The following is a 12,416-nucleotide window of genomic DNA, read 5'->3' as shown; positions in this document are numbered from 1 at the left end:
CTTCTGCACATGCTCAGCTTTCCTCATTTTCACTCAGTCTTAGATTAGCACTAAAATACAAACAGTTTCTGGATAGCTACCATAGAGACTGATACTAAAAACATCTTTTTATCCTTTGTCATGATGTGGCAGCATAAAATAGAATTCTGGAACTCGATACATTGCACCTCACCCTTATTTTTATTTTTTCGTTTTTCAATTTTTCCAGTCGATTGGAAACTCCCTCTAAATATACAAAAAATTCAATATTCAAAGATTTTTATGGGGTGCTCAATTTCTTGTACAACATTCTAGTAAATCGATTCCCCCATAATGGAACCAGTCGATGGTTGAAAGCCAAACTGCTTTTAAAATGACCAAATTTAATAAATTTGGCCATAAACAGACTGATCTGGGAATCCAGAAAAGGTCAAATTTCGGGAATTTTGCCTTTTTTTATATCAGTTTAATCTTCAAACGTTGACTGAATCCATTATAAGGATCCATTTATTAGTAGAATATTGTCTTAGAAACTGAGCACCTCATAAAAAGGGAAAGTACATTGTACAGGTCCATGTCCTGTTTCTATAGCTAATGCCTGCCTGCGAAACAAACTTGCCTTTAAACTTGCTGTTAAAGTTGATTTAATTACAGAGAAAATATTGGTATTTTATATGGACCTCTGGTATTTGTATTTTCGTTTTCATTTCAAGCCAGATCAAATAAATACAGCCACTTCTATAAAATTACTATCTCCAATCTCTGGCAAGTGTCTCTTAACGCCAACCACCCTACAAACTCACCCTAATTATAAATCATTGATAATGAAAACAAAAGTTTAAGTCAAACAAAACTATATAAACTCTCACAGCAGAAACACACCTTATTCGTATGTATGCTTGTTTATGTGCTTTCCTTCGTTTATAAATGCTACCAACATTTTCTTTGGGAAATAAATAGCTAAACAATAACATACTTAATATTATATAACCATTAAACCTCTATTTGATCCACTGAAAACTGTGTATGCATGTGTTATTCTAGAATCTGTTCTTACCTATATTACTGAACACTTACTCAAATTGAAATATGGCTGCACTATATGCAACTTCTGTTCCAGTAGTACTATACCACTTCTCTGTTGGCAAATAATTTACTGAAAAAAAATTTATATTATATATATATATATCTAAATTTGTTGCAATAATGCAAATTCATTTGCAAAGGTTATCGAAAGAGATTAAGAGTACTGGTAATCTGGGGAGACCTGTAGTCACCCAGACTCCAGGAAATACCACTGGTTGTTGTTAGTGAGCAATCTCTGATGGTCTGTGTGAGAACTCCTGATGAGTACATAATAATAATAATAGGTGTTTTTATTGATTATCTCATAATATAAATATTCAGTTGTAATTCAATTTTCTTCTCCTTTTCCTTTTTACTGAGCAGGCTTCTGGTAACACTGATAGAAGAATCTCCAAAATGGCCGTGACATGTATACATGATTACATTACGGCAGTGTTAAGTACACACCCTGAACACCCACATTTCTACGTCAACGAATTGCTATGCAAAGGTTTTGAAAGTCTTTTTTCTCAAGAAATGTGCGATGGAGATGTACAAGATCAGGTAAGTAATATCTTTGCTTCAAATTGCTTTAGTTTAAGATTTTAGAAGTATGATGGCCATGGACAAGCTGGGTTTAATTCAAGTCAGATTTGTTTGCATTCATTATTACTGTTAGGAAATATATAAGCCCTCACTTTTGATCCAGCTTAGGACTTTAATAAAAAAAAAAAATTCATATTAATAGAGAGTAGCAGTCAGTCAAATAGATCATTTTGAATATGATCTTAATTGTTTGTTAATTTATTAAGGTATTCCAAGGAATGATTGAAATTATATAAGTGGGGAACACCCTTGAAAATCAAGCATTCTGATATTCACTTATTCCTCGAATGCATTCAGGATACCATTTATTATTTTTTATATTATAGGGTAGTATGTTGGAATTAGCATGAGTGAAAAAAATGAAAATATAAATGGTGACGTAGTGGTGACTTAGAAATAATTATATCTGTTAAGTTAAGAACACAATGATTTGAGGGTAATGAGAGGACTTAATGGGTAGAGAGTGTAATTCTTTGCTACCTGCTTTGTGGGAATATGGGAATATGTATTTGAAAGAATCAGTTTCTTCAAAATAAATGTAATCATTTTTAATCATGGATGAAATGCACGCGATCTATTGAAATACACTTTGTTATATAAAAAGGAAGAGAAAATGTAAAAAGATTGAAAAAAAAAATATTTTTATGAAAAGATAATTATTTTCATACCACGTATATATTTAAATTCAAGAAATAAATCCAGCTAAGAAGTAACAAATGGAAATGATTTCATAAACAGTTCTGATATTGGTAGGTGTGGTGTGCATCCTATCCTCCTACATTCTATGTAAAAATTAGCTGCTCCTGAGTGTACCTATTTACTATGCCTCCCCACGGGACAGAGTTAGACACCAGGGTCATTTTTTAACGTGGAGAAAAGGTACAAAAATAAAAATTGTCTCAGTCGTGAAGGATTTCTCTTCCACCGAAAGAGAACAAGAAATGGAAGTGCAGCATCTGAAGAACAGATACTACACTTTGATCTTAACCAAAAGGCCAAAATGTGCTCCTGAGTGTAAATGTGTCTGGTTTTTTATTTCTTTAACTAAATTTTTCACTTATGCTGAATAAAACCTAAAAAACAATCTTTCAAGAAAAAAGAATAGCAAAGCGAAAGATAAACAAATACAAAGAAATCTTTTTGCCTATGAACTTCAAATTTCAATTTACTGCCACTAAAATTTCCATCAACAGGAGAAATTTTGAACATCCTATCCCTCCTACTTTCAGTGTAATAATGAACTGCCCCTTATTGTGATATTAATAAGTGCAGATGGTTAGGGATTAGAAGAGGATGCGAGGAGACTGAAATGAAACGCGTTTAATTTGCCGAGTCTACAAACTGGAACTGCTTGATAATGAGCCCGAAACTGGATGAAGGGATATGGGAGGGGAGTGGGAAGAGGACTGGATGGGGCTGTTATTACTGATACTACGCTACCTCTGATTATAAATGATCCATTTTTTTATTCATTTTTTTTTTTACTTTTAAAAATTTTCAACTTAGAAGTTTGCAGTTATTTCTACAATCATAAAATTTTACAAAACAATCTATTATTCTATAAATTATTCTAAAGTAAATACGTTGTTTAAATTATTGATTGCAAGTCTACTATTGTCACATATTTTAAGGGGAGTAGAAAGTTGAACTTTGGTTTACTGTCTGTAGTCTTGTAACTTTTGCTTCCCTTAATTATTATTTTTGTGGTCAGGATCTACAAGGTGCCTTCAATAAGTTTCCAGATTTTTTCCTATGGGCAATTTTATTGATAGTACATGTATGAAACTCTAGTCTCCTTCGAAGTAATTTCCTCCAGCTGCAATGCACTTGTCGTATCATTCCAACAATTTCTGGAAGGCCCTATGGTAGTCCTCTTGTCTGTGAGCGTGCCAATGACCCTTGTCACAGCTTCTTTCATCTTCTCAATTGTCCCCTGATAGCCTCTAAGGTTTTCAGTGAGTTTAGGGAATAACCAAAAGTCACATGGTCTATAGGGAAGGTGAGGAACTTTCGGGATGCCCATCTTGGTCAAATGGTCTGTGATGAGGATGGAGTTGTAGACTGGTGCATTGTCTTGGTGGAAATGCCACTGACCCGATTTGAAGAGTGCTGGCCTCTTCTGATGGAATCTCTTTCTGAACTCCTTTAAAACCTCAACATAGTATTCCAGTACATATAGATCATACCCATATTGTCAAAAAAAAAAGGGATCATCATGTTTCTGGGTGGATTTGCTCTATCTAGCCTTCTTGAGTCTGGGAGAGCCAGCATGCTTCTACTTTTGGTCTCTGGGTCATAGCAGTAAATCTAGCTTTCATCACAGGTCAGCAGAGCATCAAGAACTGCAGAATCTTAATTAATCAGCTCAACCGTCTCTTTGCTGTCATGACAATGTATTTCTTTCTGATCTTCTCTGAGCACCCTTGGGACAAACTTTATGCAAATCTTCCGCATCTTCAGTTCTTTACAAATTATTGTGTGTACAGTTTCCACACTGACATGAAACTGTGCACGTATTATCTCTGTAGGCACACAACGGTCCTTATCTATGAAATTCTTTATTTGGCCAATCAACTCTGATGTTCTGACTTCTTTACACACCTCTAATCATCCCTCATAGATTTCCTGCCTTCCTTGAATCTCTTATACCACTCAAAAACTGATGCTTGATTCATGTAATATGGTCCAAAAACAGTCTTAAGCATTCCATAAGTTTCTGTGGCATGTTTTCCAAGTTTAAAATGGAGTTTTATTGCATATCGTTCTTCTAAATTGACCTCACGTCCATATTGCATTTTTGAAATTCACCAGATGTGACAATCAATGTTTAGTAGGGTGTATTCCAATTTCTGCTGTCGCGGTTAATTTGAATCTGAAAGCATAAAAATTGGTCAGTCATCTCATAAGATGTATAGCAATAGCATACTGAATTTTCAAGAGTCTATGACAGTTTAAATGCCTGTACAAAAAAAGTCTGAAAATTTACTTAAGGCACCTTGTATTTTACATTTGGCTTGTTTTTGACATTGAAGTGGTATATTTTTAGCTCCTTATATTAATTAGCTTCATGCCTTGTTTGGAGCGATTTCCATAAAATATGTGTGCCTTTAGCTCTTTCTATTCTCTTAAAAACGATTGTGTAGTTTTAGTTTCATTTACAGTAAGGAAAGATATTAACAAAAATTGTATTCCATATTTAGAAACGTCATTTATTATTTGAAATATCTCAATTAAATACCACAAAAAAAAACACCTTATATCCCAATTCCCATGTTCAACGATTAATGCCAGGATAAAGTGTAATATTTTACAATAACATGTTCATTCTTTAAAATAAAATTTCTAATCATTCAACCAATTATTTTATTTGTTGTTGATACAAATTTGTTTCACTATATTCTGGGAAAATTCCCAGAAAGGTTAGCTAATGGTAGATATGTAAGTTGTTCAGTGCAATTTCAGCCAGCAACACAAAATTAAGTGGCTCCTGGACAAAAATTAAAAAAAAAAACAGCACATCTGCTAAATTGTTTTATATATACATTTTAATTTAACTTAGCTTTGGTTATTCCTTTCTTCTGACACTTAACATTTTCTAACAGCGGCTGTAAGCTTATCTCCCCACTTTATCAATATGGATTCAACCACTGAATATTATTCAAGCTTGATATGATTTGGCATTTCTGAATTTTTTAGATGAGGATTGGTTATTCGTATTATTTGGCTTCATTGGACTACTGTTCTCATCTTGAGTGTGATTTTCATGTTTTGTTAACATCTGACCTTCTTCAGGTGTATCTTGTCGAACTCAAGAATTTGAACAGAATTTCGAGCAGAACCCTTTATTTACTTCACGGGAGTAGCATACTCTTGTTCCAATTTGCAATTTTATTGAGGATTGAACCTTCAACCTTTAGGATAATATCACTTTTTACAATTGATTTTTCCAAGTACTCGAACCACTGTGCCACAGATTCTTGCAGACAATTCTGGTATGAATTTTAGGAACCTTAAACCTATTTTATTTCTATTTGTAAATATTTGTAAATATTCCTATTTATTACTAATTATTATTATTGTTATTTATTAACATATATCTATGTATATTAATGTTTTTATACTTACTACTTGTACATATTATCTATTGTTTATAATTAATGGTTCCCATATCAAATTAAATTCTATACTAGGTCTACTAAGTAATTGGTTATTCCCCAGCATATGTGCTGCTTCTTTGAGTCGTCTCACTCTCCACCGTTCTTCTGTCTATCATTTTTACTTTGCTCCATAATGGTGGATGGTTTCCCTTTTCTTTCCATATATGGCCAGCTATACCTGATTTTTCAATCTCTCCATGTACTACAGCTTTTCGATGTTCTTCTAACTGTACTTTTAGTGGACGATGCATCTCACCTTTGTATAATTTTCCACATTTATATAGGATTTCATATACACAGTTCTTAGTCATGATTTTTTCTGTAGGGGGCTTGACTCTCACAAGCTGTTTCTGGAGAGTTGAATCACTCCTGAATAAATACAAATTACAAATTACTTAGGACCTCTATCCAGTCATGGCTGATGGAACAAGAGCATGCTACCCCCGTGAAGTAAATAAAGGGTTCCACTTGGAATTCTATCTAAATTCCTGATTTCGACAGAAACATTCCCGAGTTCGACAAGATACACCTGAAGAAGGTCGGAGGTTGCATTCACCGAAACGTTGTGAAAATCATACTCAAGATGAGAACAGTAGTCCGATGAATCCAAATGATACAAATTATTATGATTTCTTTAAAACAAACTTTCAACTGCTACAATCTATTATGATTGTTACTGTAATTATCTCCCTTTGGAAGAAGTAAATTTTGTGTGTCAGTGTTTTGGGAAAAAAAGGTCAAGTGCCTCCTTTCAGAATAAGGAGCATTTCCAAATCCCATGTCCTGTAGATCAGAAATTGAGGTCCTTATTCTTACTTTATTTGCTGGCTGGTAATAGGACTGAACATATCTGCCATGTTGGGATTGATCTTTGCAGTCAAACACTATGGTGCTGTAGTTTTGCTCCGCATGGCTTTCTTGCCTTATTATTACAATGATGTACATTCAATTGTTTGAGATTTATGTTAATTATATATACAATCTATGCTGGGTGTCTTTATGGTTTAACTAGCCTGGGTGCCCGGCATTATCTGGGTGTTTGGAGGTGTGTGTTGAGAAAAAAAAAATGGTAGTAGGCAGGCAGGCTCGAACCTATACCGTGAAGAAGGAAAAGAACAAAAAAAAAAGTGATGTCTTTGCCGTTGCGCCCATCACTAAACCGGAAGTGGCGAAGGTTTAAATTAAGCCTAGTCAATCGAAAAGAGAGGATGACTTTCGAAAATATCGGCAAAAACTGTGACCTCTCTCCTTGTAGAATAGTGCCCAGTTGAGGGTGAAGGAATTAATGTTTTAGCCAATTTTTCTATTTGTCATCTGAAGGGTCAAGCTTCAAAACGATACCAATCTCGTGAAAATCTGTCGCCTCTGTCAAAAGTTTTAGTCACATATAAACATACATACATTTGAACAGACAGGTGAGATTTATATTATAGATGACTGTATATTTTGTTAAACAAACTTTCTTATCAACACTTATATAACTTTTAACATTAATGTATCTAGAGGATTTATTTAGATTTTCCAACCACATTTTGCTAATCTTAATAGGATGAGAATATCCAAGATTGCTATCCATTTTTTTTTTTTTTTTTTTGCAGGTTGTATGTTCAATTTGTGAACTTGTCGAAGCTTGTACTGCTGAGATCCGGTCTGGTTGGAGGCCATTATTTGCAGCACTTCAAGCTGTCAAGATAGAGTACACTCTCAATGAAGAGGTGAATGAGGCTCGACAACGTCATATTGCTGCTGTACTTGATGTCTTTGAAGTGTTCCTTAATACGGACAATATCCTTGTGTTTTCTAATGCTGCTGTGGATTGTATACTTTGTCTGCTGAAGTATGTGCGTGGTCCAGGTATGTACATTTTCTATCTTGAGATAGCTGATACATTCTTGAAAAAGGAAACCCTCAACTAAAAATTTATTTTAGTTATCTAAAACCATGAACTCTTTGGATATCCACTTCCTTAACCAAGAGTTTCCCTTGAATAAGCTTAATCCCTGCAGACAGTCTGAATGCCCCTAATTCTTTGAACATTACATCTAATCTTTCTTCATTAGAATTCTGCTCTGCAAGTGAAAACCCCCAACTTCAAATCTTTTAGATGTCACATGAGTAAACTAACCAATTAGATATCTATCCTAATATGGGGTCACTATTTAACATGTTATATTAATTAATCTTATGCATCTGGCATTACTGCTAAGTAAAATGTTTAGAATAAGGTGCTGGGTACAACAAGAGACTAGAGTCATTAAAAAATATGTTAGTGTCTTAGATACTCCTCAATGCAGGAAAAATTTGGAGGGGGCCGACCAAAGGATTTTGCTTTTCCATAATTCTCAGTGTTCTTTAGAAAGTTGCAAATAACAGTTTTACTGCGATTTACTTTAGCTGCTATCCCTCGCTGTGACCAACCTTGCTGATGGAATCCTAGAATTCGATAGTGCTCAACTTCGGTTAGTTTTCTTGCTTTAGGCATGGTAACACTTTTACACAGTGATTGCTAATCTCTAACTGAACTAAAAACATTAGAATTACCATAAATCTAACAATTTATACCCTTGGTCTTATAATTTTGATCATGTGTAAAAAGCCTAATTTAATGTATTTATTTGCTTCCCCCACCAAAGCAAATTAGGCACAAGGCCATTTTTAATGTGGGGTAAAAACCAGCTCCCCTAAAAGTAAGAAAAAAGGGGGCACTCTAGTTACCAAAAATAATAATTGTCCCAGTATAGAGGGTTTCCCCTCCATTGACTGGTACAAATTATCTTAAGTGCAGCATCTGCAGAACAGATGGTATTTATTTGCTCTCCCACCGAGCAAATTAGGCACAAGGCCGATTTTTAATGTGAGGAGTGAAGGGGAAATGGGGACCAACTCCCCGGGGAGTAGGGGAGCTGGTTAGTGACAATTGGTATGAAGGGTTGCCCCTACATTGACCAAGGTCTTATATGTGGGGTCGCCCCCACATATGGTCTTTGCTTGCAGTATCTGCCGGAACAGATGGAAAAAACATTTGATCCTGGCGCCCGAAGGCCAAGAACAACAGAAAAAAGGTAAGCCTCTTTTAAAAAGCCTAATTTAATAAAAGTGCAAAATTTTAAATAAAATCTTTGGAATGTACGTTTTTGTTTCCATAATTTTTTAGACTGTAGTATTAGTAACCTTAAGTCGGAAGAGGTTAAAATCTATCCTTAAAAAAAGGTTTCTTTTTAAAGATTTTTAAGTGGTCTTACATTTTTGATCAGTAGTGTAGGTGTTTGCACAATGTTTTTGTTTTGCCAGCGATCTGATTAGTGATTTGATTTGAAATTCTTTTCCATATACATATGAGTGAAATCTTTGATAACCAAATACCACTGCAAGTAGTTCTCTTTCAACGTTAGCATATCATGATTTGGCATCAGTCAGTCTCTGATTGGCAAATGCAACAATTTTATTAGTGTTGTACGTTTCAGTAATATGCTTACATCTACGTATATCACTGTCTTTGTGTTTGATTTGAGTTTTTCATGTATGTGGTCTTTCAATTTTTGAATGGTGGAACTTTTTTTTTTTTTTTTAACTCTTATTCAACCAAAACCAAGCAGATTGCCACTTGAATGTAAGGAGCTGAGCAGCAAGATGTCTGTTAACATTACATTTATATTTCTTCATGCTAGTTCAGTCAGAGAAGCAGGAAACAGAGGGAATTCTAAAGTCTAGCAATTAAAAGGAAGTAACTACTAGAATAGAACACTTTCTGGCATCTAGGGCTCTCAAACATGAAGGAGTGAGATTTTATTGCCTGTTATATTAGTCGGAGCTATTCACATCAAGGGGGTACAAATGCTATGAGTTCATCAGAACATTAAAGCTACATTTATGGTGTGTTTTAATGCACTTAATCAATGGTTTAGAATCCAAATTATTTTTAACTAACAGGTGATTGCATTCATCCAATCTGTTGGTTTGTTTATCTTTTTGTAACACCATTTCATTTATCTCTTTCTTCAATTCCTCTCTCAAGTGTATTGGATATTTGCTTGGTGGTTGGATGGCTGGTTTGCATTCTCAACAACGTGTATTTTTGTCTGGAAAGCTTCCAACTTCTTGAAATCTGTCAATATTATTCCTTTGCCAAGTCTTCTGTGCTTTCCATTAGTCTTTTATCATCAATTGTTGTTATTCTATAGTTGTACCAACTCCAATAGTAGTTAGTCTTAATCCCAATGTAGCTCTAATCGTTGGTGAATCTTTATATTTTTAGTATTATTGTGCCATATTGTGTCATTTACTGCCCATAGGGTAGTTATCTCCTTTTTTACATTACTTGTTTTTGTTTTTTTTGTTTTTGTTTTTTTTTGGTTTTTTTTTCAATTTTTTAGTGTACATTGTTTTTTTAATAATAAATGCTATTATATTCCTAGTTGTTCAGTTGTCTGCTTTCATTTTTCGTTTTTTGTTTTTAACTCCTCACAATTTACACTAGTTAATATTTCCTCTCTGTTGTTCAGTATTCTTTTTACTTATGGTCTACAGGCAAAAGTCTTTTCTTTATCAGATTTGTTCTCTGTTATGTAAGTGGTATTTACATTTTTCTTTGAAGCGTTTAGCTTCCTATATCTGTTGTGTGTGAACTGTGATTTCTGGTTCAACACAAACTTCCTTATCTCATTTTATATGGATTATATTTTCTGTTTTATCATATGTGTGTTTTAGTGAGGTAGTAATTTTCCAAATGCTATAAGCCATGGCATCCTCTGAATTCATTCTAAAAGGCACAGCAGTCTTTTCTTTTTCAACACTGTTTAGTAGTTCTTACCTTGTGATATATTTCACTTTTTATTTCATTATCACATTTGCCCTTATATATTTTTTTTATTGATTTGTGAGATTCAGCTTTTGTCTGCACGCACGCTTAAATTCTTTTATAATTTGTTCTAGGATTCTTTCATCCTTATTAATCCGAAATATTCATCAATTGTTTCTTTTTAGAATGAAGTTATCTCCAGACGTTCAAGCCATTTGTTTGGTTTTGAAATCGTCTGTGTTTTAAAAATTCTAAACATGATTTCAGAATTTTCTTTTTGTTCTGTTGTAAACAAAGCAATTTTTAAAACTTTTTGTAACTGTGCATTAATTTTTCCTCCTCTAATGAGGAGGACAATTACAAAAAGTTGTAATGAAGTATAATTCAAAAAAAAAAAGTTGATAATCTGATGCTGATAATGAAATATTTGAAATTGACTTTTTTTTTTTTTTTTTTTTCTTAGTGGAAAAAGTTTTTCATGTATTTATCATAATGTACTCACTTTTCTATTCACTTTCCTGGGGTTGTTATAATTCATATCACTTTTATAATAGTTTATACTTAGATAATAATTAATACAAACACACATCATGGTCTATGTTTCCTTATTTGCCATATAGGTTTCAACTAGCTAACAATTCAAGGCAGGTAACTCTCTATCTTGTCACACACCTGCTTCATTTATCCATATTGCTTTTGATGCAGGGTGGTCATCTAGTCAAAGATAAAACACAACAGCAATTAATTCTTAGACCACGATTCCATAACTGCTATATTTAATATGCTTCATTGTTGTATTAGTTTTCCGTTAGGTACTTTTTTTTTTTACAGTTTGTTTATTTGATATCAAAATGAGATGTTTAAATAAAAGTCAGGGATTGGGCAGAAATAAAATGCAAGTCTCTTCCATTCATTCAACAACATCTGGCATTGTTATTGAACAGGAGTGACATCCTGCATAATGAGGCCCACAACACTTTCATACATAGCAAAAATTACACGTGTTAAATACAAGTTTGAGAGAAAAGATAATTTTGATGCAAATTTTACTTAAATGGACACGTGGAATGTTTGTGATTTCTGTTTAAACATTTTTATTTTAGATGCACTTTGCTGTATGACTTTAGGTTTGTTTTTACTAATGAGTCACCACATCTTAAAGTTAGAAAAATAATTAAGAGTAAGAAAATCAAATGGAAGACATTGCCAAAAAATTTCAGTTGAAGTTAGACAAGGCAGTACTCAATGTTTGAGAGTACAAAGAAATATTCACCTTAGATTTTTTTCTGAAACAAAATATCTGCCATATTGTTTTTTGTTTGGAATCTGTGTAGCTGGAATTATTTATGTCAATAAGGACATTTACAAATATTTTATTAAGATATATTTTTAGGGTGGTTTTCAGAAGGAAATCTGGAGAAGCAGCAATTATGATCAGTATTAGGGGTAACATTGTGTTGTAGAGAGCGAAGATTGCTAGATCTTAGAAAAATGTCCAAGTTTCTCACATTTGTTACATCAGGTATTTTTGACTGATGAGGAATATCAAGAAAAACATTTTTTTTTTTTTTTTTTAGTAAGGACTAATATGACAAGGAAGAAAATTGATAACAAGAATTTGCTGAAGAAAAAAATTGAAGAATCAGGGAAACTGTGAGACCTACCAACAGCATTTAAGAAGAAAACAGACTGTTTTTGGTTGACTTCAAAATTATTGGCTGTCATAGCTTTTTCTCCAAAGATTTTTTAAAGTTCATTTATAAAAGCTTCTATAATATCTTCATTTACAAAAGCAACTATATGTTCATTTA

General features: G+C 33.4%; 1 protein-coding gene across 1 annotated transcript in view; it reads left to right on the top strand.

Moving 5' to 3' along the window:
* Positions 1 to 12,416, top strand: part of LOC145291392 (brefeldin A-inhibited guanine nucleotide-exchange protein 3-like) — a 230,040-nt gene that overhangs the window by 147,693 nt on the left and 69,931 nt on the right. The window contains exons 23-24 of the mRNA XM_080137186.1: positions 1,429 to 1,608; positions 7,406 to 7,661. Of these exons, the coding sequence (XP_079993312.1) occupies positions 1,429 to 1,608; positions 7,406 to 7,661 (436 nt within the window). The remainder of the gene's footprint in view (positions 1 to 1,428; positions 1,609 to 7,405; positions 7,662 to 12,416) is intronic.

This window comes from Euprymna scolopes, chromosome 12 (assembly GCF_053919585.1).
Source record: "Euprymna scolopes isolate OS-2025 chromosome 12, ASM5391958v1, whole genome shotgun sequence".
NCBI classification, from domain to species: Eukaryota; Metazoa; Mollusca; class Cephalopoda; order Sepiida; family Sepiolidae; genus Euprymna; species Euprymna scolopes.
The sequence above is the reverse complement of the archived record's forward strand: the minus strand, read 5'-3'. Positions and strand labels throughout refer to the sequence as shown.